At 31.1% G+C, this 22508-nt stretch overlaps 4 protein-coding genes across 5 annotated transcripts; 3 read left to right on the top strand and 1 right to left on the bottom strand.

Annotated features, from left to right (window-relative positions):
- Positions 1-548: 548 nt before the first annotated feature.
- Positions 549-5404, bottom strand: LOC114255379. Its single transcript, XM_028193925.2, has 3 exons — positions 4152-5404; positions 1927-2227; positions 549-1411 (listed from the first exon to the last, which is right to left on the bottom strand). Exons 2-3 carry the CDS (start codon positions 2218-2220, stop codon positions 1277-1279), a joined length of 429 nt encoding a protein of 142 aa, XP_028049726.1. The 5' UTR covers positions 2221-2227; positions 4152-5404; the 3' UTR covers positions 549-1276.
- A 2339-nt stretch (positions 5405-7743) lies between these two features.
- On the top strand, positions 7744-17717 carry LOC105832664 (autophagy-related protein 9A). The gene is made up of 8 exons (XM_028194056.2): positions 7744-8053; positions 10581-10688; positions 11317-11636; positions 11784-12244; positions 12317-12501; positions 13289-14248; positions 15410-15778; positions 15945-17717. The coding sequence occupies exons 2-8, from the start codon at positions 10635-10637 to the stop codon at positions 16086-16088; spliced, it is 2493 nt and encodes an 830-aa protein (XP_028049857.1). The 5' UTR covers positions 7744-8053; positions 10581-10634; the 3' UTR covers positions 16089-17717.
- Positions 17718-17837: 120 nt separating this feature from the next.
- Positions 17838-19650, top strand: LOC105832663. Its single transcript, XM_012673808.3, has 3 exons — positions 17838-18164; positions 18352-18468; positions 18599-19650. Exons 1-3 carry the CDS (start codon positions 18015-18017, stop codon positions 18797-18799), a joined length of 468 nt encoding a protein of 155 aa, XP_012529262.1. The 5' UTR covers positions 17838-18014; the 3' UTR covers positions 18800-19650.
- LOC105832661 (hydroxymethylglutaryl-CoA lyase, mitochondrial) lies at positions 19382-21516 on the top strand. Of its 2 annotated transcripts, none has more exons than XM_012673805.3 (4): positions 19382-19607; positions 19923-19986; positions 20054-20435; positions 20985-21516. In XM_012673805.3, the coding sequence occupies exons 2-4, from the start codon at positions 19923-19925 to the stop codon at positions 21496-21498; spliced, it is 960 nt and encodes a 319-aa protein (XP_012529259.1). In that variant the 5' UTR covers positions 19382-19607; the 3' UTR covers positions 21499-21516. The 2 variants fall into 2 exon arrangements, with proteins under 2 accessions (XP_012529259.1, XP_012529258.1); XM_012673804.3 differs by having other exon boundaries at positions 19384-19607; positions 20050-20435.
- The last annotated feature ends 992 nt before the right edge of the window (positions 21517-22508 follow it).

Here is a 22508-nt window from a genome sequence, read left to right on the forward strand (position 1 = left end):
TGTAAACTTAAAGGGCGAGTAACGCTTCAAGCGGACTTCTGATGTGAGAGCTATCCGGGTAGTGACGAGCTTGGGGGAGCGGTAAGCGGTCACTTATATGTTTCTGCTTCAATGACTCAAGTCGCAACTTCTTAGCCCAGAACGACCTGGGACGTATTTCTCTTTCTCGCTCAGCCCCTCTGATAGACTACACTGCACTCCTAATAAGTATCCCCTCGGCCACTAAATGGAAGGAGATTTTTTTGTGACTCATTGCACAACTGGCTTATCAATTACTTATTGAACCACCCAGTTGATACCCTACGGGTCTCCCTGATTTTAGGATCACACATGCCCTACCTAGTAATTTTGTCTGCTCTTTCTGACATTGTTAGTCCTTTTATTGTGTCTATATGAGAACCTTCAACCATCCGAGTAACCATGTTCCTATACAACGTGCATTGCCAGACGTATATAACCTAGAGAATTTTACTACTTTGTCTGAAAGCTCTATTCTCAAACAACTGAATGCATCCAGAATGGTCGAATTATGAAAGTACTATGCCAAAGATCGTAAGGAAAAGACACTCAATCTGAATTCCATACTCCAGAATGTGTCGAATTCGATAGAAAGTACATCACGAAGATATTACTTCCACCGTCTATTCAAAAACTTCTGTCAAAGAATCTTCACCTATTGAGAAGTCTTCGTCCTTTATTCTTCTATATCGGAAGAATGTCCAGGATATTTATAAATTTCCAGTTCCTGCAAAGAAATTCCTTTCATTATTATATATATTTTTTTTGTTTCATTATAGAGTATGTAGATGTAAAGCTTAAGAATCAGACATAACAAATAAAACAACGAACTAAAAATCGGAATAAAGAACAGTTTACTATATATTAAATAAGCAACAACGTATAAAATATGCTAGCAACTGATTTGATACGAAAATAGTTATACAGACGAATGATACGCAAAAATTGTTATACAAATATTTTATAACAAATATATTAATAAGTCGATTAGCCTTAACATGAATAGGCGCTCAGAAAGAATTTCTTTTTACGTTTCACTAATAGATCAAATACAAATTCGGTCTCTGTTATTTGGATTGATTAAGTGTAAAACATTACAGTATTTGCTAATCATTTATCTATTTCAGTTAATTTTTTTAAAAATTTTTGCTGTAGTTGCAAGGTCATTTTCTTTAAGTGTAAATATATCAATTTAATACGGATATAGTACACATATCAAGTTGATTTAAACTACAAAATTATCTTAAATACTTATTAGTTAAACTTTACTTACTCTTTCCAAAATTATGTACATTTTTCGCGCCTCTTTTACCGATGGAAAGACTACTTTTGTAGTACTAATTAACTCGTCATCAAGATCTATTCCAGACCAAATACACTCGTTACCTTCAATCTATAAAACACAAAATACAAAAATAATTAATAAAATATATAACAACACATTGTTACTATGTCAAGATAATATAATTAACTCAAGAAAAATACAAAAAGAATATATAAACAAGCGAATATTAATACCAACTTTTTATAAATTATATATTTTTAATATATAATTTCTAAGACTCCAATATTATTTATCATAATGGAAAGAAGAATTTTATTCATGTTATTAAGATTAAAGAAAAAAACAAATTTGTAAATAATATACCAGCCGTGATATCTTCATATTTTTAATTAAATATTATTAATTAAAAATATGGCAATCATATAAAATAGCATAACAGTCACACGCGTTGTTAATGTAAAGTCAAGTTTATTGAAATTATTTAAAGTAATTAAATATTATTGCATACAAAAGGATTATAAAAAAGAATTAGAAAAACATATCTAGTGGTGGTGTAAACATATCTTTACACCACTTAGATTCTGTATCTTAAAGACATTATTATATAAGAATAAAATTGTTACCTCTATATTACAAACAAATGGCATCGAGATACTGCTCAGAATCTCCTCTGATATGGCCTCCTTATATACTATCATGGTATATTTATAGTAGCTTGGCAAAATGAGGACTTTTAAACATCCAAGTCCTACATTTTCCCAAGAATTAGGAGAGCCATATTCTTCATACTTTAACTTAAACATCACAATAGGATTCAGAAATTCAATTGTTTGACTCCCGATTATTCTTTTCTCTACTTCATTCTTATCCTCCTCATACATAACATTGTATTCGTTGTTTTCCGTTAGCATGAGCATCTTTCACCTAGGCGAATATTAATTAATGTTAGATCACATGATTAAATTCAATTGATTAAATTCAACTAAAGTGACGAGCAAATTTATTTATACGTTGTTTGCATCGTTTAGCCTACGTTTACCCTAAAAATCATTACTTTAAATATTATTGATTTTGTAATCTTTTTAAATATTTATAACTGTTGTTATATTTATAATTGTTGTTATGTATTATAAATTATCTTTTTCCCATACAATTAATTGTATTATAAAAATTAATAACAATTTTTGAAAGATATTTTTACATATTTGAACACTAATTTAAAAAGAAATATTTTGATAAAGTTGTTTATTATAATACAAAAAATGTTTGGAAATATTTCTGAGTTGTTTTACAAACTTTTTATTTTTCTTCTACAGAATTTTTTTTATAAGTAATGATAATATTTTGAACTTTCTATATATAAAAAAAGATATCAAGAAAGAGTCTTATATATGTCACATAATAATTTAAAACGTGAATAATGAAAATATAAAAATTTTGAATTTTATATTATAAAATTTTTAATAGTTTAACTCGATTATTAAGAAATTTTTAATACTTAATACAACTTGTAAATATATAAGATTCCCAGACTTTGGTGACAATAATTTAATACTGAGATTATTTCAAGAAGAAAAATCTAAAATATTAAAATATCAAACTTATAATAATTTCTAAATAAGAAGAATTTAAAGTTGATTAATCAATGTATGTATACAAAATTCATGCATTAGCACGTCACATCGGATAGTAAATAATGTCAAACGTAAATATGATTTTTTTTTATTAATTTGATTTTGAACACGTCATTATGCAATGTGTCTAATCTTCTCATGACATCGATATTTTAATATTACAATTTGTGTCTCAAAATGATGTCAAAATGTCACGCGAAATCTATTCATCATATATGTATCGAAAAATATATTGACAATATTTTAAAGTTTTTATAAATTTTTCCTTTTATATTTAAATCCTTTTATATTATTTTAAAAAGTATTACAAAATGTTTCTTTCAAATATTTGTATATTTTGTATAATACGATTTTGGTGTGTATCGCATCTAATTACGTGGAAGTGAAATAAAGAGAGCGTGGAATCTTGACCGGATTAAATCTTAAGAAAAATCAAATGTCTCGAGTAATTCGATCTTTTATTTCGCACCAGTGTCTCGTTCGCTCTACCTAACTGCCGAACACCGAGTCACTCGCTTTTCACGTGCTTATCTTTTGTAGCCTTCCCGATCTCCTCCGTGACCGTAAATATTTATATTCTCGTTTTCTCCGCTGTTTCCCGATCGCGTTACTACACTACATTATAATGTGTGCTTTCCAGCAAGACACAGTGTAACACAGTGTCCATTAGTGTGAGAAAGAACATGTCAGTGTGTCTCGCTCACACTAGTGGACACTGTGTTACACTGTGTCTTGCTGGAAAGCACACAATATTTCTTGAATATTCACTCTGTAATTTTATCATATAAAGTACGATGCGCCGAGAAGTAAACGGGCGTTGGGAGATCAAGAAGGCCAGTGCAACAAAACAAACACCGTAGCATTTAAATGTTGCTCATTGTGTCTGTTCTTGCGATTTCTATTTTATTCGGTTTCTAGGTCTTATTCTTCCAGCAACGATTTTGTGGCTATATAATCAACACGCGATCTTTTACACATATTTTATTTTTAAATAATATTCGTAAACAATTTAACAAATATTAATGCACATATTGTTTTCTCAAAATATTAAAAAAAGTTTTTTTAACAAGATCTATCAAACATATAAAACATTTTTAAGAATATTTTTATAAACTATATTTTAAAATTATTTATATCTTTTTAAAAAATACTCTGTAAATATATTAAACATATTTTACATGCTGTATGAGATAATTTTAAAATTAATATCTTACTTGATAGAAAGATGAAACGACGTTTACAAACACTAGGTCTATATAGCTTCAGTGAGTATATGACGACTGACGTTCAGTTGAATCCTGACTGCCGAAAATCAGAAGACGAGTCAAATTCGAACAACTCTATGATCCCAACAACCAATCAGAAAAGATTTTATGGAAATAGAAAACTCGGCAGAGGGGAGCTTACCCTGGGAAGCGCCCAACCATTAACCTTTCGTATTGTTTACATCAGGCCCCGTAGGCGCTTATGAAGTACAGGAGGAGAAAAACGTGCTCTTTTTTCTCGCAATTGCATCCATCTCTTCTGCCTCTTGAGTCACCCCTCCACATGGTCATCAGTGTACTATAATATACCCCGATAGGAAGATTTTGCAAACATTGCACAATAATGGCATTAAAGATTGTGCTAAGATGATTCGCCATAACGCAACAGTTTTGTCAGAATATAATTCTTAAATGATACTTGTTAAAGATTAGACAAATATTGAAACATAAATATTTTGCAATTATTTCAGCAATAAAAATTATCACATTATAATCTTTAATATTTTCACAATATAATGCAGCAATAATAATGTGCAATATTTACAGCATTTAATCTTCAATATTTAATTCAAAATTAATACCAAAAGGTATTACAATGAGTTTAACAAATATCGCTTATTCACTAGAGTACTAGACATTTAATAAAGATTAAAAGAGGCACTTTGTCTGACAGATTAGTCCGTTGGAGAATTAAATATCTTATTGATAGTAATAGCGATCAGAAACTCTTAAATCATTCCTACATTATAATGCAACATTTCATGTTTCAATATTTGTGCATCATAATTTAGGAATAATTGGGGAATAATTTGAGTCTTTTGTGCACAATTATTTTTCTAAATGTTTTAAACATGTTAACTGTGACTGAAATATTTTTCTCAATTATTGCACAATTTATTTTTAAATTTGCAAATGTACTGTTAAGATGATTCCACCATATCGCAATTGTTATGCCAACATATCATTTTAAAATTTAATTGCGCAAACATTTATTAATGTTTTATAAAAGGTTAATGTTTCTACATCTATTTTCTTAACTATGCTATCATAGTGACGGATTATAAAATCTTTTACAATATTGTCATACGATTTTATAAATCTTTTCCTATCGGGATAATGCACGTTCTCTGCGCATGTAATAGGAAAAATAAGGAGCAATAGTCTCGGACAGTAGGAACAGTTCGTAGGCCAGACCTGTCTTACACAAAAAAAACATTACAATGAGAAAGTATGAAAGCGATTTATCATCCGAAAGCAAATACATTTTTTATGACACTCTTTGTTGTCAAGGCCACCTACTGTACCGAAACAAAATGTAAGAATGTTCCACAGTTCTTGAAATATTCTTGGAATTTTTTGGACGCAATTAACAATTTGATTAATCAATATTAAATAAAATATGTAGTGATCGTAGCAAAGGGAGTTGTGCGCCTGCTTTCTGTGCCAAAGACTCTCTCAGAAAACAATAACAAACTACCAAGAGTATTTTGTTCAGAAAGTACCTTGTTCCTCTAATTAGGCTGTTTCGAACCGGCGTTAAACTGTTATATCTGTCTAAATTGTAAAAAACACATTGTTTACTACAATTGTAATAAAATTATAAAAAAACTGACAATAAGAGCAGATATATTAGAAATTCATAAATATCCTACAAATTTAATTTTTCTAAATGTGCAATAAAAATTTTGAAATATATATTACAAGTATCCAAAATTTTTATTTATAAACGTTCATGAAAACTTTACACATTTTAAAAAAATTGAATTTGCAGAATATTTATAAATTTTTAATGTAACCTACCCTGGCCAAAAAATTTCTACAAAATTCTAAAAAATTACAAAAATTTACAAAAGTGTTTCAATTCTAGCATTTTTTTGTAATTTCTACAGAAAAATGCTAGAATTGGAACACTTTTGTAAATTTTTGTAGTTTTTTAGAATTTTGTAGAAAATTTTACCGCCAGAGTACTTTTATTGTCAGCTTTAAATAATAAGAAGGATTAGGAAGATTAATGACCTGTTCTCCTCCACTCCTGAAAAAATACAGGATGCAGAGGATTGCTCGGATCAGTGGTAAAGGAGTCTGTAGAAAGTGAAATCTATAATTTATTTAAAACTAACAATGAAAACAGGTATACTTTTCGTAAGACTTTTAATTTTCAAGACCACTTACTGTGCCGAAACAAAATAAAAGAATATTCTAAATCTCTCTAAAGATCTTTTTGGACGAGCTGCAGAACAACTCGATTCGATAAATAAAATAGAGATTTTGTAATAAACAATTAATATCCAAGCAGCACAAAATATTTACCAGAAAAATTCATTAATATTCTGCTAATTTAATAATTAAAAATGTGTAAAGATTTTATAAAGATTTTCTTAATAAAGATTTTGAAATATTTTTAACAACTATTTTGGATATTGTGTTTTTTTTTTTATAAATAAGCAAGAAAAATTGTATTGGATATAAGTAATTAAAGATAATATATTATTTTTATAAAATATATACCCAGATAGTGACGTCATTATATAACTCAACGATTTAAAGAAACATGCAAGTGATCACGCTTATCTTAATGACAAAATAATCTTAATATATATCTTCTAAACTGAGTATGCGAGACTCACAATCAGTAAAGCACACGGTTTTGAAATTGCTCAGATTGTAGGAAAAAATTCAGTTGAATCTCACTTGTGAGAATGCAAAAAGAACGTGCATTTAACTGAGTTATGACGTCACAAGTGAGAATTATCTGAGTTTTGATGTAAATGGAAAGCAGCATTAATCAATCCAAATAACAGAGACCGAATTTGTCTTTGATCTATTAGTAAAACGTAAAAAGAAAGTCGCCGAGCGCCTATTCATGTTAAGGCTAATCGCCTTATTAATATATTTGTTATAAAATATTTGTATAACAATGAGTAGTTAGTGTTATTTCAAATAGACCGAGTCCAGGATCCCCTGGATTGTTTTTTATTGCTAAACTAATTTTAAATATTAAAAAAAATCAACTATATTTCTTGTAAAATTATTTTATTAATGTTAAATAAATAGTTCTCAATCGTTTTTCTGGCTATAATTAAAAGTAACTGATTTTTTTTACCTTAATTTTTAATTATTTATCAAATTAATTAGTTGTCAATCAATGAATTTGAAAATTCTGCTTCTATCAGCTAGATTAATTAGGTTCAATACATATACATATCACAGTATTTGCTAATAATTATTTAGCTATATCAGCTAAATTTTACACACATATAATTTTTGTTGAAGTTGCAATTAATTAAGATAATTATTTTGCAATAACATTAAAATGCGGAAATCGGCGACTTTACGCGCAAAAAAAGGACCGCTTTTACATATAACAAAAAAGTTTATTGAAATTTTTTTATTACAAATATAATATTATACAATATATGTATATAATATGTATATTCGTTTATTTCTATCGTCGACCGTCGATAAACGTCGCGTTCGCGCGACTCGTTTTCACCAATGCCCGCCGATTGTCTCGGCGTCACCACCAACCGACGGGCGCCGCGTCTCCCCACCCCACGACGGAAACTCAGCAAAGATGGTGAAACACGGCGAGACAGATGTGGTGCAGTTCTAACGTCTCGATGTCTAAATTGCCAGTGAATAATCGCGCGGACGACGGCGACCGATATGCGTGCGGGCAGTCGCGCGTAGCGCGCAGGTGGGATTGAGGAGCACGCGTGTTCAAGGAGAAAGAGAGAAATTCGTCGTTGTCGTCATCGTCATCGTCGTCGTCATCGTCGTCGTCGTCGTCGTGTGGACCGTGCGAGCGTCGTTGATCCCGGACCCCGTTGATCGCGGACCCCCGATCGAAGGTATACACACATACGCGGTGTAGGCGCAGGATGCGCCTTTGTTTATGGTGATCAGCTGTGCTCCCCCCAAAACATCCGCGTCACCCTTCCCGTTTCGCGCGCCCTCGCTCGCTCGCCTCGCGAGCACGAGATCAACACAGCAGCCGCGAGCAACACGCTGCTATTTTCGTCGGAATAAAGGTCAGCAGCGAATGCGGGGGACGTGCGGAGCGTGGCCGTCGCACGTGCGTCGGACGTGCTTGCACCTTGTGCGTCCATTGTCCACGCGGACAACTCCGGGGAGAGCTTTCTCGTGGAGAAAAGAAGGGGAGGGGGAGGACAAAAATTTGGGATCCAGGGAAGTCCGACCTGACTCGTCGTGGGAGAGCAGGGGGGTTTTATGACTAAAAAAGAAAGAGAGAGAAAAGTCCATTGTTTCCTTTGTGTTTTTTCTAAGAAAATGCAATTCAGGCTGTTGCCTTTTAAATCGCACTTCCTCCCCCGGAGCATTCTTTCCCGGTGAAGAAGACGGTTTCGACGGGTTTCGTAACTCACCTCGCAGAGGTGCGAATCGTCTGTGGATATTATTGCCGATATATCCAGGGGGGAACAAGTGGGCGAAAGAGAAGTGTGTCGCGCATTAAATGTTACGCTGGGGGAATGGGTTCAAGGTGAGGTGTACGATTCGATGCGTAATCGGCTGATCGATGAGGAATTGAGTGATAAGGCGTGGGAATGGAGAGAAATTTCGAAAGGGTAAACGACAACAAAGGGAAATTTTAATCAAATGCATTCGGGACGCTTACTTTAAGTGGCGATCGCCGTGATTTTAATTGCGCGACAAGCGCGAGAGATGTGCGTCACTTAAAGAAACGCCGAGTGATTTTCTTTGTGTACTGGTTAACCGTTGTTATCATCTTTGTTGTTATCACCTTTGTGCTGGAACGTGCGACAGTCCTCGGGAAAATATTCTCAAACTCGGGGGGGAAAGCGATAGTGCGTGTAAAATATTTTTTACTCGACGAATAAGGAAATTGTAATTTTCTATGAAAATTCAATGCTTATTCAGCGTGTTTACTATCTGAAAACTTGGAGTAACTATAGCAATTTTATTTTTATTGTACTTTACTGAGATCTAATGTGCAAAGTCACTGTAGAAGTTTCACAGTAGAAGTCTATGCTATAAATTATCTACAATATATTATTAAATGTGCCCATAAAACAACTCAATATGCAATAATAATAAAGTTAGTTTTATTTATTACAGCATTTATTAATACAGCAAATATTAATTTTATAAGTGCATATAACAGTGATGGATTATTAAGTTTATTAATGAGATAATTGTCAAATCCACCATTGTAGTAATACAAAAAATATATTTCTGTGAAAATCCATGGAATTTCAGAAAATTTTATTGAAATTTTTCCAGGGAAATTTTTGAAATTTTACATTTAAATTCTATTTCTATCTGTAACAAATTATTTTTTCTATCATTATTTCTAATTTTTGATAATACAAAATGTTGACAATTTATTAGCAATAAATATCTATGTGCTTTCATATATATTCTCGTATGACTTGCAAGTTTTTAGTGGAAACTCAGTGACATTAAATAAAAGTGCAGTATTCTAAATTGACAGTTTAATCACATTTCACATTCTGTACTTTTAATTATATACACATAAATTGTTATGCTTTCTCTAATATAATATTTATAACTTGAATGGCTTTTTGTGATATTAAGCATTAAACAATATAACAAAACAAATTTATTTTAAACTGCATTTAAAAATTCTTTATTCTTATCTGAAATTTTGACTAAAATTTTTGGAACAATCACAAATTCTCAGACAAATTTTTTAGAAAATTTAAGTATACATCTATTTATTGATATTTGAGACCACTTTAATGTAAGTTTTAAAAAGTTTTTTTTAAGATTAGAAATCTAATTAAAATTTATAGGAATTGATTGTTCAAATCTTTAATTGTGTGATAATTTTTTGAAGTTATACAATTTTCAAGAAAATAAGTTATCTTTTTCTTTTCTGATAAATTTAAAACATGACACATTGTTTTTTTTGCAGGCTTTATTTATTTCATTAGTGAGCATTTTCTTGAAAAGATCTTAATTTTAATTATTATTCATTTTTAATTGTTTTTTTATATACCTTTATATTTCTTGTACTATCATTACAATAGTCACTTTGACAATTATCTCATTAACAAATTTAATATTATTGTTATATGCACTTATAAAATTTATATTTGCTGTATAAATATAACTAACTTTATTATTATTGTCAAATTGTTTTATAGACACGTTTAATAGATTGCAGATAATTTATAGCATAAAGATTTATAGTGAAACTGAGTGAATTTTGTACATTAAATTGCAGTAAAATAAAAATAAATTATTATTGTTACTCACAATTTATTAATATTTTTTTAGTATGTTGTATCTCTTGATAAAATAAAATGTATAACAATCAGAAACTACACTGCATTACATTAACAAATATTTAGTAATAACCAATTTACATTTCAGATGCTTGTGGAGCAACCATCAACTGGTAGCTAAATAAATTTTTGACATGAAAGAATGAAACGAGAAACTGTTATTACCTGTGTAGAGCCTGACCGACGAGCGCAAACGGTAAAATTTAATAATGTTCTATTTCTGCATCTTAATTATATTTTTTTTCTTTCAGTATGAGATTTTTTATTTTGTATAATTTGAAAATATTTTATTAGTTTCTGTCCACTGTTCAAACATTTATTTAAAGAATCTTTAATATCCATTTATACTAATGTAGATTAACTTTAAGTAGAATATATACCTAGACGAGATTTGAATTTTGCTAATTTTTCGTAGAAAAATGGAAAGACATAGGTAAATTATCTTTATTTTATTGTTAAAATTCTTTGCTTTTTTTTGAGCTACAATAAAAAACTAAACATTGTATAAGTTCTATATTAAACATTTTTCTATACAGCTTTCAATGTCTAGAAAGTGTGTAAAATTTTAAGTCAATTAGTCGAGTCATCAAAAGATATAGTAGTCATAACCTCTCTATCTTTTTCCATTTTTTCATAAAATATATACTTATACTTAATTATATCTACTTAATCTTTAATGTTCATTATTTTGTAAACTATTATTTATTTATTTTTATTTTTAAGAATTAGAAACAGATTAAGAGTTTTAATTGGAAATTAATGTTAATCTACATTAGTGGAAATAAATATTAATGAAATATAGTCATTATAAATCACATTTGCAGATGACGACGGTACTGGACAGTAGCTACCAACGTATACAACCTTATGAGGGGCAAGAGGAGGATGCGGACGATGAGGACGATCACGAGGAGGCGCCTCAAGAATCGGGTGTCATCATTCATGTAGTACCAGAGGGTAACAAAGCGCGATGGAATCATATTGAGGATTTAGACTCATTCTTCACTCGAATGTACCACTATCATCAACAGCATGGCTTCGTTTGTATGATGCTCCAAGAAGTTTTGGAATTGTTGCAATTCTTTTTTGTAGTCACATTTGTTACCTTTCTTTTTCACTGCGTCGATTACAGCAAATTGTATAGGTATGTCATAAATCTTTTTAAAAGCTTATGAATAACTGTAACTTTTTAAAGGTACAAAATTCTGTAAACTTCTTTAAACGCTTGCGAATTATTTTGAGAGACGGACATTATCTCGAAGGATATTTAATTGACGCTATATAATTTCAGTGGTGGTGGAGATGGCAACGATACCAGCCACAAAAGCGATGCCATAATGTGCATAGGGGATTGCATCAAATCGATCTCTTTGTTTTATTGGATTCTTCTCGTGGTCGCGATAATTTTTTTTATCCTCCAATTACTCAAAGTTCTGTATCACATAACGCAATTCTGGGAGATCAAAATGTTCTTTAATACCGCGCTCAAAATCGCTGACTGCGAACTAGATAATTTTACATGGCACGAGGTCCAGAAGAGAGTGATAGAGGTTCAAAAGGAGCAGGAGATGTGCATTCACAAAAGAGAACTCACAGAATTAGATATATATCATAGGATATTAAGACATAAAAATTACATGGTAGCTATGATTAACAAATCTCTTTTACCCGTACGTCTCAAAGTCCCTATTATAGGGGAAATCATTTTTTTGACACGAGGATTAAAATACAACATGGAATTATTATTATTTTGTAAGTATAATTTTGTAATGATAAATAAATTATAAATTTTCTAAAAATAACTAATTTATATTATTTTCTCAGGGGGACCATGGTCACCATTCGAAAATAATTGGCATCTAAAGGAGGATTACAAAAAATTAAATAAAAGGCAAGAACTTGCGCGATCGCTATCTAAAAATATTCTATGGCTCGGAATTGTAAATTTTATATTGTTTTTCCCTATTCTTCTATGGCAGATTCTCTATACATTTTTTAATTATGCCGAGGTGAGTAATTAATTATTTATTATTTATTCTTATATGACTAGCAAGTTTTTATAAAAGAATTAGTGATAATAGAACAATACATCATTCTTGGCGTTTAATCACCTTTCGAAGTCTATACTTCCTGTGAGCTAGATTCGTGTATTGAGGACAAATTGTTATACCATATTAACGCCATATTTAGAACCTATTCTGTAATTCTTAACGACAGCATCGCTATCGTTGCCTAGCTTTTTATTCTATAAAATATTTGCGCAATGATAGTATAACGATATTAACACTGTCATTAAAAGTTACAGAATAGACTTTAGTTTATATTATTTCTTTCCACTACCTGTGCACCGAAAATGGTCCTTTTTTCATTTATCAATTCACACTCGAGAACTTTACTTTATCGCACAGGTAACAAAAAATATTGTGTGCAACATGTGTAAATCTGCTATTGTCCACTCGTCCGGGTGAACTCACTCGCTTTCAGTTCATGTGTCTACTTCCCGCACTTACGAGCAATAACCGACTTACTGCACTTGTTACACAATATACTATTTTAGTATTTTTCTTAAATTTATTATTCAAAACTTGAACCGTCAGACTTTTCTTTTTATAGTTGTGTGAATAAAGAACATTAAAAAATATAATGAAATTTATGTTAAAACAGCTTATATAAAACATTTTTTAATATTTGGAATGTTGAATAATATTTTTGGAAAATCTAAGAGTTCTTATTTGAACCTTTTTTTTTTTATTTGAATAAATATCTTATAAACTAGCGTAATATTATTATCGATAGACTATTAAACGAGAACCTGGCGTCCTGGCGATGCGGACGTGGTCCCTGTATGGTCGATTGTACCTACGTCATTTCAACGAACTGGATCACGAAATAAACGCCCGTCTCAGTCGTGCGTACCGTCCCGCTTCAAAGTACATGAGCAGCTTCACGTCGCCGATAATGACGATACTTGCGAAGCAAATTGCGTTTATCACTGGTAGTGTATTATCGGTGCTGTTGGTTGTAACGTTGATCTACGAGCCGACATTCTCGATGGAGCGCGTGGTTGCACTCATGACCATGCTAGGCGCGGTGGCGGCGGCGGCAAAGGCAATCGTACCCGACGAGAATCTAGTTTGGTGTCCCGAGACTCTACTAACTGCCGTCTTAGCTCACACGCATTACAGACCAGACAGCTGGAGAGGAACTGCTCACACGCATACCACCAGAGCCCAAGTGGCGCAGCTGTTCCAGTATCGCGCAGTCCATCTTCTGGAAGAGTTGGTCTCTCCGTTCGTGACGACGTATATTTTATGCTTCCGCATGAGACACCGAGCTTTAGAGATCGTAGACTTTTTTCGTAATTTTACGATTGAAGTAGCCGGAGTCGGTGACGTGTGTAGCTTCGCTCAGATGGATGTACGTAGGCATGGCAATCCCATGTGGCAGACCGTGGCGCACAGTCCCACGGTCTCGCCAATGCCAGAGGATAATAGCGCGAAATATGACAATCAATACGGCATTGATCCAGACAAGTACCACATACCGATGTCGAATCATTACACTCAAGCCGAGGATGGCAAGACGGAATTATCCCTCATACACTTTACTCTAACTAATCCCGAATGGAAGCCGCCATCTCACGCGGAAAACTTCATAACTGCTCTGAGAGAAAGAGCTAAAAAGGAAGTGACTGCCGATCCTGATCCTTACAGCAATCCTCTGATGGCTAGTTTGAACAGTTTATCTGGTCTTGGCGTAAGTGTTTGATTTTTCTTTCATTTAAGGGAGATTTACATAATATAAAAACTTGAGAATAAATTTATGATTAATATACAGACACTTCTAAATCTTTTTTGAATCATTTGATTACATAATTTTCTTTAAATAAAATAGTATTATAAAATAGTATTGAGTAGGAAGGAGAGTTTTAAATAATTTAATCGGAAACAAAATATAAGAATTTTTAAGAACTATAAGAAAATATGAAAATTTCAAAGAATATTTTAAGATAGAAAAATAACATTTTTATTATATATATTATTTTTATGTAAGAATTTATGAAATGTTTTATAATTATACAATTCTTTTTTAATACGATGTCATATTAATCAAAATATAGCAACTTATTATTTGATTAAATTTAAATTATTAGAAGAATATATTAGCATAGCTTTGTTTTTAATAATATTTCTTAAACAAAACTTGAAAAATATAAACGTAAGCTGTAAAAGTATCTTACTAAATGGCATAACAATTTTTATAATATTGTTTTATATTTTATAATAATTAATCCCTTTGTGCAACATAATCAAAAATGAACATCTGAGATATTGGCAACCAAAATTGGCATAGGAGGCTGCATATTCCTTTTCTTTTCCTTTCTTTTAATAGTTATTTGTATACAAAATTTGGAATTTAATGTAAATAAGAATTTTTTTAGAAATTTTTTATTTTGATGCAAAATATTTTTTTGTCTTATATAAATACTTTACACTGTTCTGCAAGACGTAACAGCGCGACTGTGTGTATAAAAGTTAGATTAAGTTAGATTCGTTTTTAGAAGTTTTATACAAAAACTATGAATGTATGAAAAAAATTGTGGGATTTTATTTCTTTAATTCTAAATAGATCACCAATATTGCAGTGTAATGTTTCTGAGAAATAAGAGGATGCCTCTTTAAAAGGCTTATGCCACTTTTGGTGGCCTCTATATTGCTCTCAAATTTTATTTATTATTTTTTTAGAGATGATAATGTCAATAACTCCTTTGTTAAAAGTTATGTAACGAATAAAAAGTTATGTAACGAATAAAAAGTTACATGACCTCCCTACATTTTTTTAAGCTAAAGAAGCTCCTTAAACACTTTTTTTTAAGTTGTGTATTATCTATGTTAACATATTGATATATTATTACAGTATAGAGATCACATGTCGAATATTATTCGAAGCACAATAAATCAAATGAGCGTACCCAGCATGAGTAATATCTTTACAAATCAGCCGGGTACATCGGCCACATCAGTCGGCGCCGATCAATCGCTAGCCTCGAAGTCTACCATTCTACGTCGAGGTGTGTCCAAGACAGAGGGTCCGTTGCACAATGATAAAGGATTCCTATATGATTTGCAACAAGGTATATCGAATCAATCACTAGGCGCCTCTGTATTCGGATCGGGCCACAGTTACGTTATGGAGACGCATACAGATCCTTATGTACCTACAGAATTAACTGCTGCCGACATGTCTTTGTCTACATTGTACCTGCATGAGCTTCATCATAGACAAGTAAGTAAATCTTAATCTACTCTCTTTAGCAAAAAGAAAATGCACAATAAAAGGATCTAGTCGATCTCTGAACTGTTATAAAGTTTTTACTTTGTTACAATAATGTTATAAATGACTTCGACAAGAGTACTTGCATATGTCAAAAATAGAAATATCTGATCTCCAGGTAAGAAGAAGAGGTTACCAAGAAATGGCAACGAGAAGTATATGGCAGCGAAGTCCGGTTCAAGAGCTAGCGACGCTTCCTGAGGTTAGACAAGAAAGAATACCGCTCCTGTTACATCAAGATTCCTCCTTAAGAAAGAACTGAGAATCTTAACGCTAGAAATTTTATTTAAATAGCGTTTGATTCGCGCAATGACCGTCATTTTTTTAGAGGAATAAAGTGGTTTTTATCTGTTTTATTATGACGAATCCATGATTTATTTTACAATAAGTAGTCGTAATACCGAGAGTGGAATTGCCTGAATATTCTCGCGGTGTTGTATAGAAGTTATTCTGTCTTCTAAATATTTTTAATTACACAATGTAGAGAAAGTGTATTCTTCTTTCTCTCTCTTTCCCTCTTTTCTCTGTGTGTGGCCAACGATCTAATAACGCCTATTCTTAATATCAAAGGCCTATTTAAAAACTTACATTTTATATGTAAAATATTTCACACTTAACATTATATTTTATATTTTAACCTAATGAGCGATTTATATACATATAAATGCAATTAATTTAAAGAGTTAGATCTAATATTAACAAGTAACAATTTTTTCAGTTTTTTTTTTAGAAATAATATAAAAGCTATGGTTAATTTGACGCTACAAACGCTTTGGAGCATTCTTTGATTGGTTAATTCGTAAAAATCGTCAATTTTTTATTTTGATTGGTCAAAAGCATTTGTGACGTAGAGTTGACTTTAGCCATAGTAATATTTTAAATACATATTTTTCTAGATAAATTTATAACTTTTTACATTTTACAATCCACTGAACTGATATAACAACAGTTATTTCTGTAAATGAGGATGTTATATTATTTTCAGAGTTAAAAACAATTTTAGAATCTTTCTAAATTATTGTACTTTTATTATTATTTTGATAAGAATTATATAAATATTTATACAGATGAACTAAAATAATTTAATACAACTCAATGATTTTTTTATTCTTGTAATAGTAGAAAAGTATTTTTTATAATGCAGATTTCCATACAGATCTAACTCCTTAAACCAAAGCTTTTTATTATGCTAAAAATGCAGCATATGTCAAAAATTTGTTCAGCGACAATTTAGATATTACAATTGTAAATGAATTGAACGTAAAAGCTAGCATAGTCCTCCCTTAGAATGTTAAAGAAAATAATTTTTTGTTTCAATACAAAAGAACTCGTAATTTTACTCCAATTTTAATCATATCGCAATGCCACGATTCTCTAGTCATATGAAATTAATATCGCGCCGTAATATACGTTATTTAGAGATAACATGATTTTATTTATTCTTAACGTTTTATTTTTATTGACTATTATATACACACACACACAAACACATATATTATATATAACGGCGGCTGATTACTGATGGCTAGGATAGAATCACATGTACATAAATATCGCGATATTTCCGGAAACCGCGGTAACAATATTAAAAGTTAAAGGTACGGGCTATCCCTTAACGTCTCGTCCTTTGACGTAATGGAGGTTGTTACGAAGTAGATTTAAGACAAAAATTTAGACTATTCTTATTTCTTGTTTACATACGCAACATCTAATTTAATGCGAAATCGATGATTTTTAAATGAATTAACATGTAATAGGTAATATTAAATAAGAGAATAGGTTTTGCTAAATCTTATATCGATGTGATTCTCATCATGAGATGAGAAATTATGCTCTAAGGAACATCTGTAATTATAATTATGAGAAAAATAAAAATAAATTTCATAATAAACTAGTTTTTGTTTATTTAGATTCATGCAGAATCTTTCATATTTCGTGATTAACAACATTTTCCATCATATTTTTTACACCGATTTGTTCTAAGTAGTCTGTTAAACCTTTATTTATTTATTGTATTTGTTTTATTCTTAGAGTGTCTAAAATGTAAAAAGAAATCCTAAAAGCTGAGATTTCAGAAGCTGTGTTCTTGTTTTTCAACTATTTCTGCATGCAGAGAGCTTTTGTTTTGAAAGAATAATCGATAGTCATAGATAAACACGGCGAAAAAAATGACTAGCAAACTGCAAATATGAACGCTTGCCGAGAGGATGCGTCGTCAACAGCCAAGTTATTGGATGTTTCCAGATACAATCTGCGATGTAATCGCAATATCAGCGAGAAAATGACAAAGAAGGACTTCATCTACGATATACCTACCCCTGTACAGACCGTGCGAAAGGTTTATCTTCTTATTTACAGCAACAAAAATTGTTTTTCCGAGCGGTTTTTAAATATTATCATTTCAATAATAGTATATTTTTCAAGAAAATCACAAATAATAATAGATATATACCTGCATGCAACTGTTATCATTTCTCGATAATTCCCGAAATATGTATTTCGGGATAAAAATTTTTAATTTGCAGGTAGAGGTGCAAAAACAACCGATTATCCTATTACGACGAAAAGAGATGGCCGGCTCAAAAATGCCACATTACGCGGTAATTCCTGAGAAATTAACGAATGATAGCGATGATGAAGTTGTGAGTGAACATTATTTGTGAAAAATTTCTGGCGTTTTATTTTTGTTTCATATATGTGTGTTTTTTTATATTCCAAAAAAATATATTCGATCTTTCAAAAGATCAAAAATTTTATTGTCAAATTTTTCAGGTTGCCGATCGACGCACTTTAAAATATGCGTGTAATCTCTGCCGAGAGCCGATTGCTACTTTGTTTTCTCTATCAACTCACGTCAAATTTCACTGTCAAAGATACTGCAAGATATGCTATTGGATTTTGCGTGAAAATGAGACAATGGAACGGCACGTCGGCACTCGTCACCGAATTCTGCCTGAGATTGTAAGTTTCTAGGACTTGAAGACACATAGATGAACGTCGACATTCCGAATTGTGTGACTCTAAAAAAGCAGAAATATTCTATACTTTAATTGTTGCATTTATATATAATTATTCTTAATTTAAAATTATATCATTGAAATATGTAATTATAGTTCTTACGTTAATGGTGAGTCACCGATTATTAAAGAAATAAATTTATCAATTAACATATATTGCTGTGCGCCTCAATTTTAATACTTAAAAATACAGAAAAAAAAGTAAATATATGTTATTGGCTATATATTACATTTGTTTTCTGTGTATATAATGTATAATCTAATTATATGTAATTTTGTAAGCGAATTGTAATTAAGTTTCCCATATTAATCGTCATCCAATATACAATAATAAGTATCTTAATTAAGACAATACTTAAGATGATCTTATATGTATAAGACCCGACTTATGAATACCAGCCATATATAATCTTCATACATTTTTCGATTCATCGATTTTATCGGCAGTGTTGTAAAATGAATGGGCCTTGTAGTTCCAAATGTAAATATTGACTTTGACGTGGTGGCGGTAGTATACGGCAATTTCTGATCAGCTGATCAGCTGATTGCTGTTTACGAAAAAGACCGAGATGCGGGATGCTTATTCTCATTCTTTTTTTTCTAGATAAATCGCATTTTTGAGCAGCTCCAATTTATAAACGGTGTAGCATATTTCTAACACGCAATTTCAATAAGTTTTATTACCTTTTTAACACGATGATAGAATTACTCTCAAAACAGGTGGTCTTGTCATCGAGTGTTCTGGGTCGTCTACAATATATGAAGTAGGTTTGGCGTAGAAGTAAGAGTAGAAAAAAGAAATAAAAATGGTTTATTCAATCTATCATAATTGAATAAAAAAAGAATAATCAAGTATTATTATATAATTTCTTATGGCTTGAAAGTGAGTCCTAAGAAGGCCGGTATTAATTCAGTCGATTCTTATTACTCCATCTCAAGTAATGTCTTGAAATGTTAATACGGCTCTGTAATTAGTTCATGACATCTTAAGATTGTACTTAAGGAAATCTTAAAATATAAGAACAGATTATATGAATACGAACCCTATTCTTACTTCATGCTTATTCTGTGTATTGTAGATGGGCTTTTCACAGTCATGTCCAGAACTATGTAACCAAAGAATCATCCAGCGATTTTGTAAAGGTAGGAATAAATATATAATTTTATCAGTGAAATCTGAGGCCACTAAACTTAACAATTACCAAGGTAGTCGAGGTTGGGCCACGAGATGGACTGCAAAATGAGAAGAAGGTGGTGCCTACGGAGATCAAAGTTGACTTCATCAACAGGCTGTCGGCCACTGGATTGAAAAGCATTGAAGTTACGAGCTTTGTGTCTCCAAAGTGGGTGCCTCAGATGGCTGACAATTTGCAGGTCTTTCAGCAGGTCTTGAAAAGAGATGGTGTATCCTATCCAGTTCTAGTGCCAAATCTGAAGGGCCTGGAGAGTGCCATTGCTGTAGGTGTGAAGGAGATTGCTGTGTTTGGTGCGGCATCGGAAACTTTCTCCAAGGCAAACACCAACTGTTCTATTGAGGAAAGCCTGAGGAATCTCAAAGCAGTCGTGGAGAAAGCACAGAGTTATGGAATCAGGTATTAACATTCAGCAATTAATATGAACAAGATATTTTATTTTTATACGAGCATTTACTTTATTTATTAAATTTTGTCATTGAATTTTGAAGTCAAGACGATAGTTATTTTTGAAATAATAAATAAATGTCAAGGACTCTCAAAATTTTATTTTATTTTATTTTTATTAAGACAATTTAGTGAGTTTTTTTTTACATATTTTTCATCTTTTCACTGAACATGGTTGTCTTTTTGTTCTATTTGCAAATAAAATATTTATCAAAATTTTATTTTGGTTGAGATATTATTTTTTGGAATAAATTATTTACAGTTTTTTCGGGAAAGCCAAATGCTTCTACGCTTCTTTCAATATCTGACTAGTACTTATGTTTCAAGATTGACAAAATATTGGTACTCATATGAGCTAGAGATTAAATTCACATAAAAACTATTGTTCAGCATCAAAATCCATAGACCAATATAGGCAATCTAATCTTTATGTTGAAAATTTCATTTTTAGTTTTATATTTATTTTACGAGTTTACATAATTTCTATTCTGCTAATGTTAGGTCCCGAGGTTACGTCTCCTGTATTGTTGGCTGTCCTTATGAGGGCGAAATCAAACCAGCCGCTACGGCGCATCTAGCTTCGATAATGTTGGACGTCGGATGCTATGAGGTTTCCCTTGGCGATACTATAGGCGTAGGGTCGCCGAGGAAGATCAGTCGCGTCTTGAATGAATTACGCCACGTCTCATCGAACAATATGAGTTACTATGCGTTGCATTGTCACGACACGTACGGCCAGGCCCTGGCAAATGTATATGCGGGTCTTCAAGATGGTATAAGAGTCTTTGATTCTTCGGTTGCTGGACTTGGCGGATGTCCATATGCCGCTGGTGCTTCGGGAAACATTGCTACGGAGGATTTACTGTATTTTCTACAGGGACAAGGATTACAGACTGGCATAAATTTGGATAAAGTAGTGGAAATTGGCGATTACATCAGTAAAGAGTTAGATAGAATCAATCAGTCGAAGACCGGAACGGCTATACTTGCCAAAAAAAGTCGTCAAAAATGCTAATTAATATAATAAAAAAAGCGTTTAATTTTAAAGTGTTAAAATGTTTTATTTTTTGTTTTTTTTTTATCTCTTTAATACTTAAAAATGTTATAATTTAAAATGGTGTTTAGATTTAAAACAAATGTTTTTAAGTTGAAACATCTTTAATAGTTTTAAATAGTTTTTAATAGTTTTAGTGTTTTAAATCTAAAGTGTTTAAAACATTTTTAAATAAAATAAGAAAAAAATTAGAAAATGAGACAAAAATAAAACATTTTAATATTTTAAAATTAAATTCTTCTACGTATATAAGGTGTTTTTTTTTTTAATAAAAACATGTTTTTTGATAAAAAGTATATATGGGTACAATGAACGTGTTCAGCAGAGAAAACAGATCAGAAAGTGCTCAATGATTCTTTAATATGATTTTTTTTAGTTGTTGGATGTAAAAGTAGAAACTAATCATAACAAAGAATCATTGAGCATTCATTGATTTGATTTATCTATTAAACATGCACTTGTCGTATGTTTGAAATTTTAATTAAAAAACTCTTGTGGAGAAGATTCTCCATTCAGTAGTTAATATAGTAGTAATATTCATCATTCTTCAACAATCCAAGTTTGAAACAAAACCAAAGCATTTTACATTCTAAATGTAGACCGTTAAGTTTATTATATATTATGTATATATGTAAATTTATAACTGTTTATATATTTTTATACATTTGTATAAACGGGATTTTATATTAATACATTATGGATATTGTACATTTTGGATCTTTAAAGTAATATAAACAATGTTTTATATTACACCATATTTTGCTCAATAAACAGCATTTACATTTTTATTAATAATTTTATACACATAATCTTATCCTTGTTTTTTCTTAGAAAATTTTGTATAATTCTTTAGAATTTCTGTATAAATTTTATAAAATCCTCAAGTTTTTTAGAATCTTTCTCAGAAATAACAAAAACATTTGGAAAATACTCAGATTTTTTTTAGATCAACATAAAATATAAAATACTCA

This window comes from Monomorium pharaonis, chromosome 10, assembly GCF_013373865.1.
Source record: "Monomorium pharaonis isolate MP-MQ-018 chromosome 10, ASM1337386v2, whole genome shotgun sequence".
Lineage (NCBI taxonomy): Eukaryota > Metazoa > Arthropoda > Insecta > Hymenoptera > Formicidae > Monomorium > Monomorium pharaonis.

Bases quoted from the DNA above. Each gene is read 5' to 3' on its own strand.
- LOC105832663 (XM_012673808.3), top strand. From the start codon at position 18,015: ATGAACGCTTGCCGAGAGGATGCGTCGTCAACAGCCAAGTTATTGGAT. The intron at 18,165-18,351 runs GTTTATCTTCTT...TTTAATTTGCAG, and splicing joins CTGTACAGACCGTGCGAAAG to GTAGAGGTGCAAAAACAACC. The intron at 18,469-18,598 runs GTGAGTGAACAT...CAAATTTTTCAG, and splicing joins ATGATAGCGATGATGAAGTT to GTTGCCGATCGACGCACTTT.
- LOC105832664 (XM_028194056.2), top strand. From the start codon at position 10,635: ATGAAACGAGAAACTGTTATTACCTGTGTAGAGCCTGACCGACGAGCG. The intron at 10,689-11,316 runs GTAAAATTTAAT...TCACATTTGCAG, and splicing joins CTGACCGACGAGCGCAAACG to ATGACGACGGTACTGGACAG. The intron at 11,637-11,783 runs GTATGTCATAAA...ATATAATTTCAG, and splicing joins GATTACAGCAAATTGTATAG to TGGTGGTGGAGATGGCAACG.
- LOC105832661 (XM_012673804.3), top strand. From the start codon at position 19,540: ATGATAGAATTACTCTCAAAACAGGTGGTCTTGTCATCGAGTGTTCTG. The intron at 19,987-20,049 runs GTAGGAATAAAT...ACAATTACCAAG, and splicing joins CATCCAGCGATTTTGTAAAG to GTAGTCGAGGTTGGGCCACG. The intron at 20,436-20,984 runs GTATTAACATTC...TGCTAATGTTAG, and splicing joins GCACAGAGTTATGGAATCAG to GTCCCGAGGTTACGTCTCCT.
- LOC114255379 (XM_028193925.2), bottom strand. From the start codon at position 2,220: ATGCTCATGCTAACGGAAAACAACGAATACAATGTTATGTATGAGGAG. The intron at 1,412-1,926 runs GTAACAATTTTA...TGTGTTTTATAG, and splicing joins CATTTGTTTGTAATATAGAG to ATTGAAGGTAACGAGTGTAT.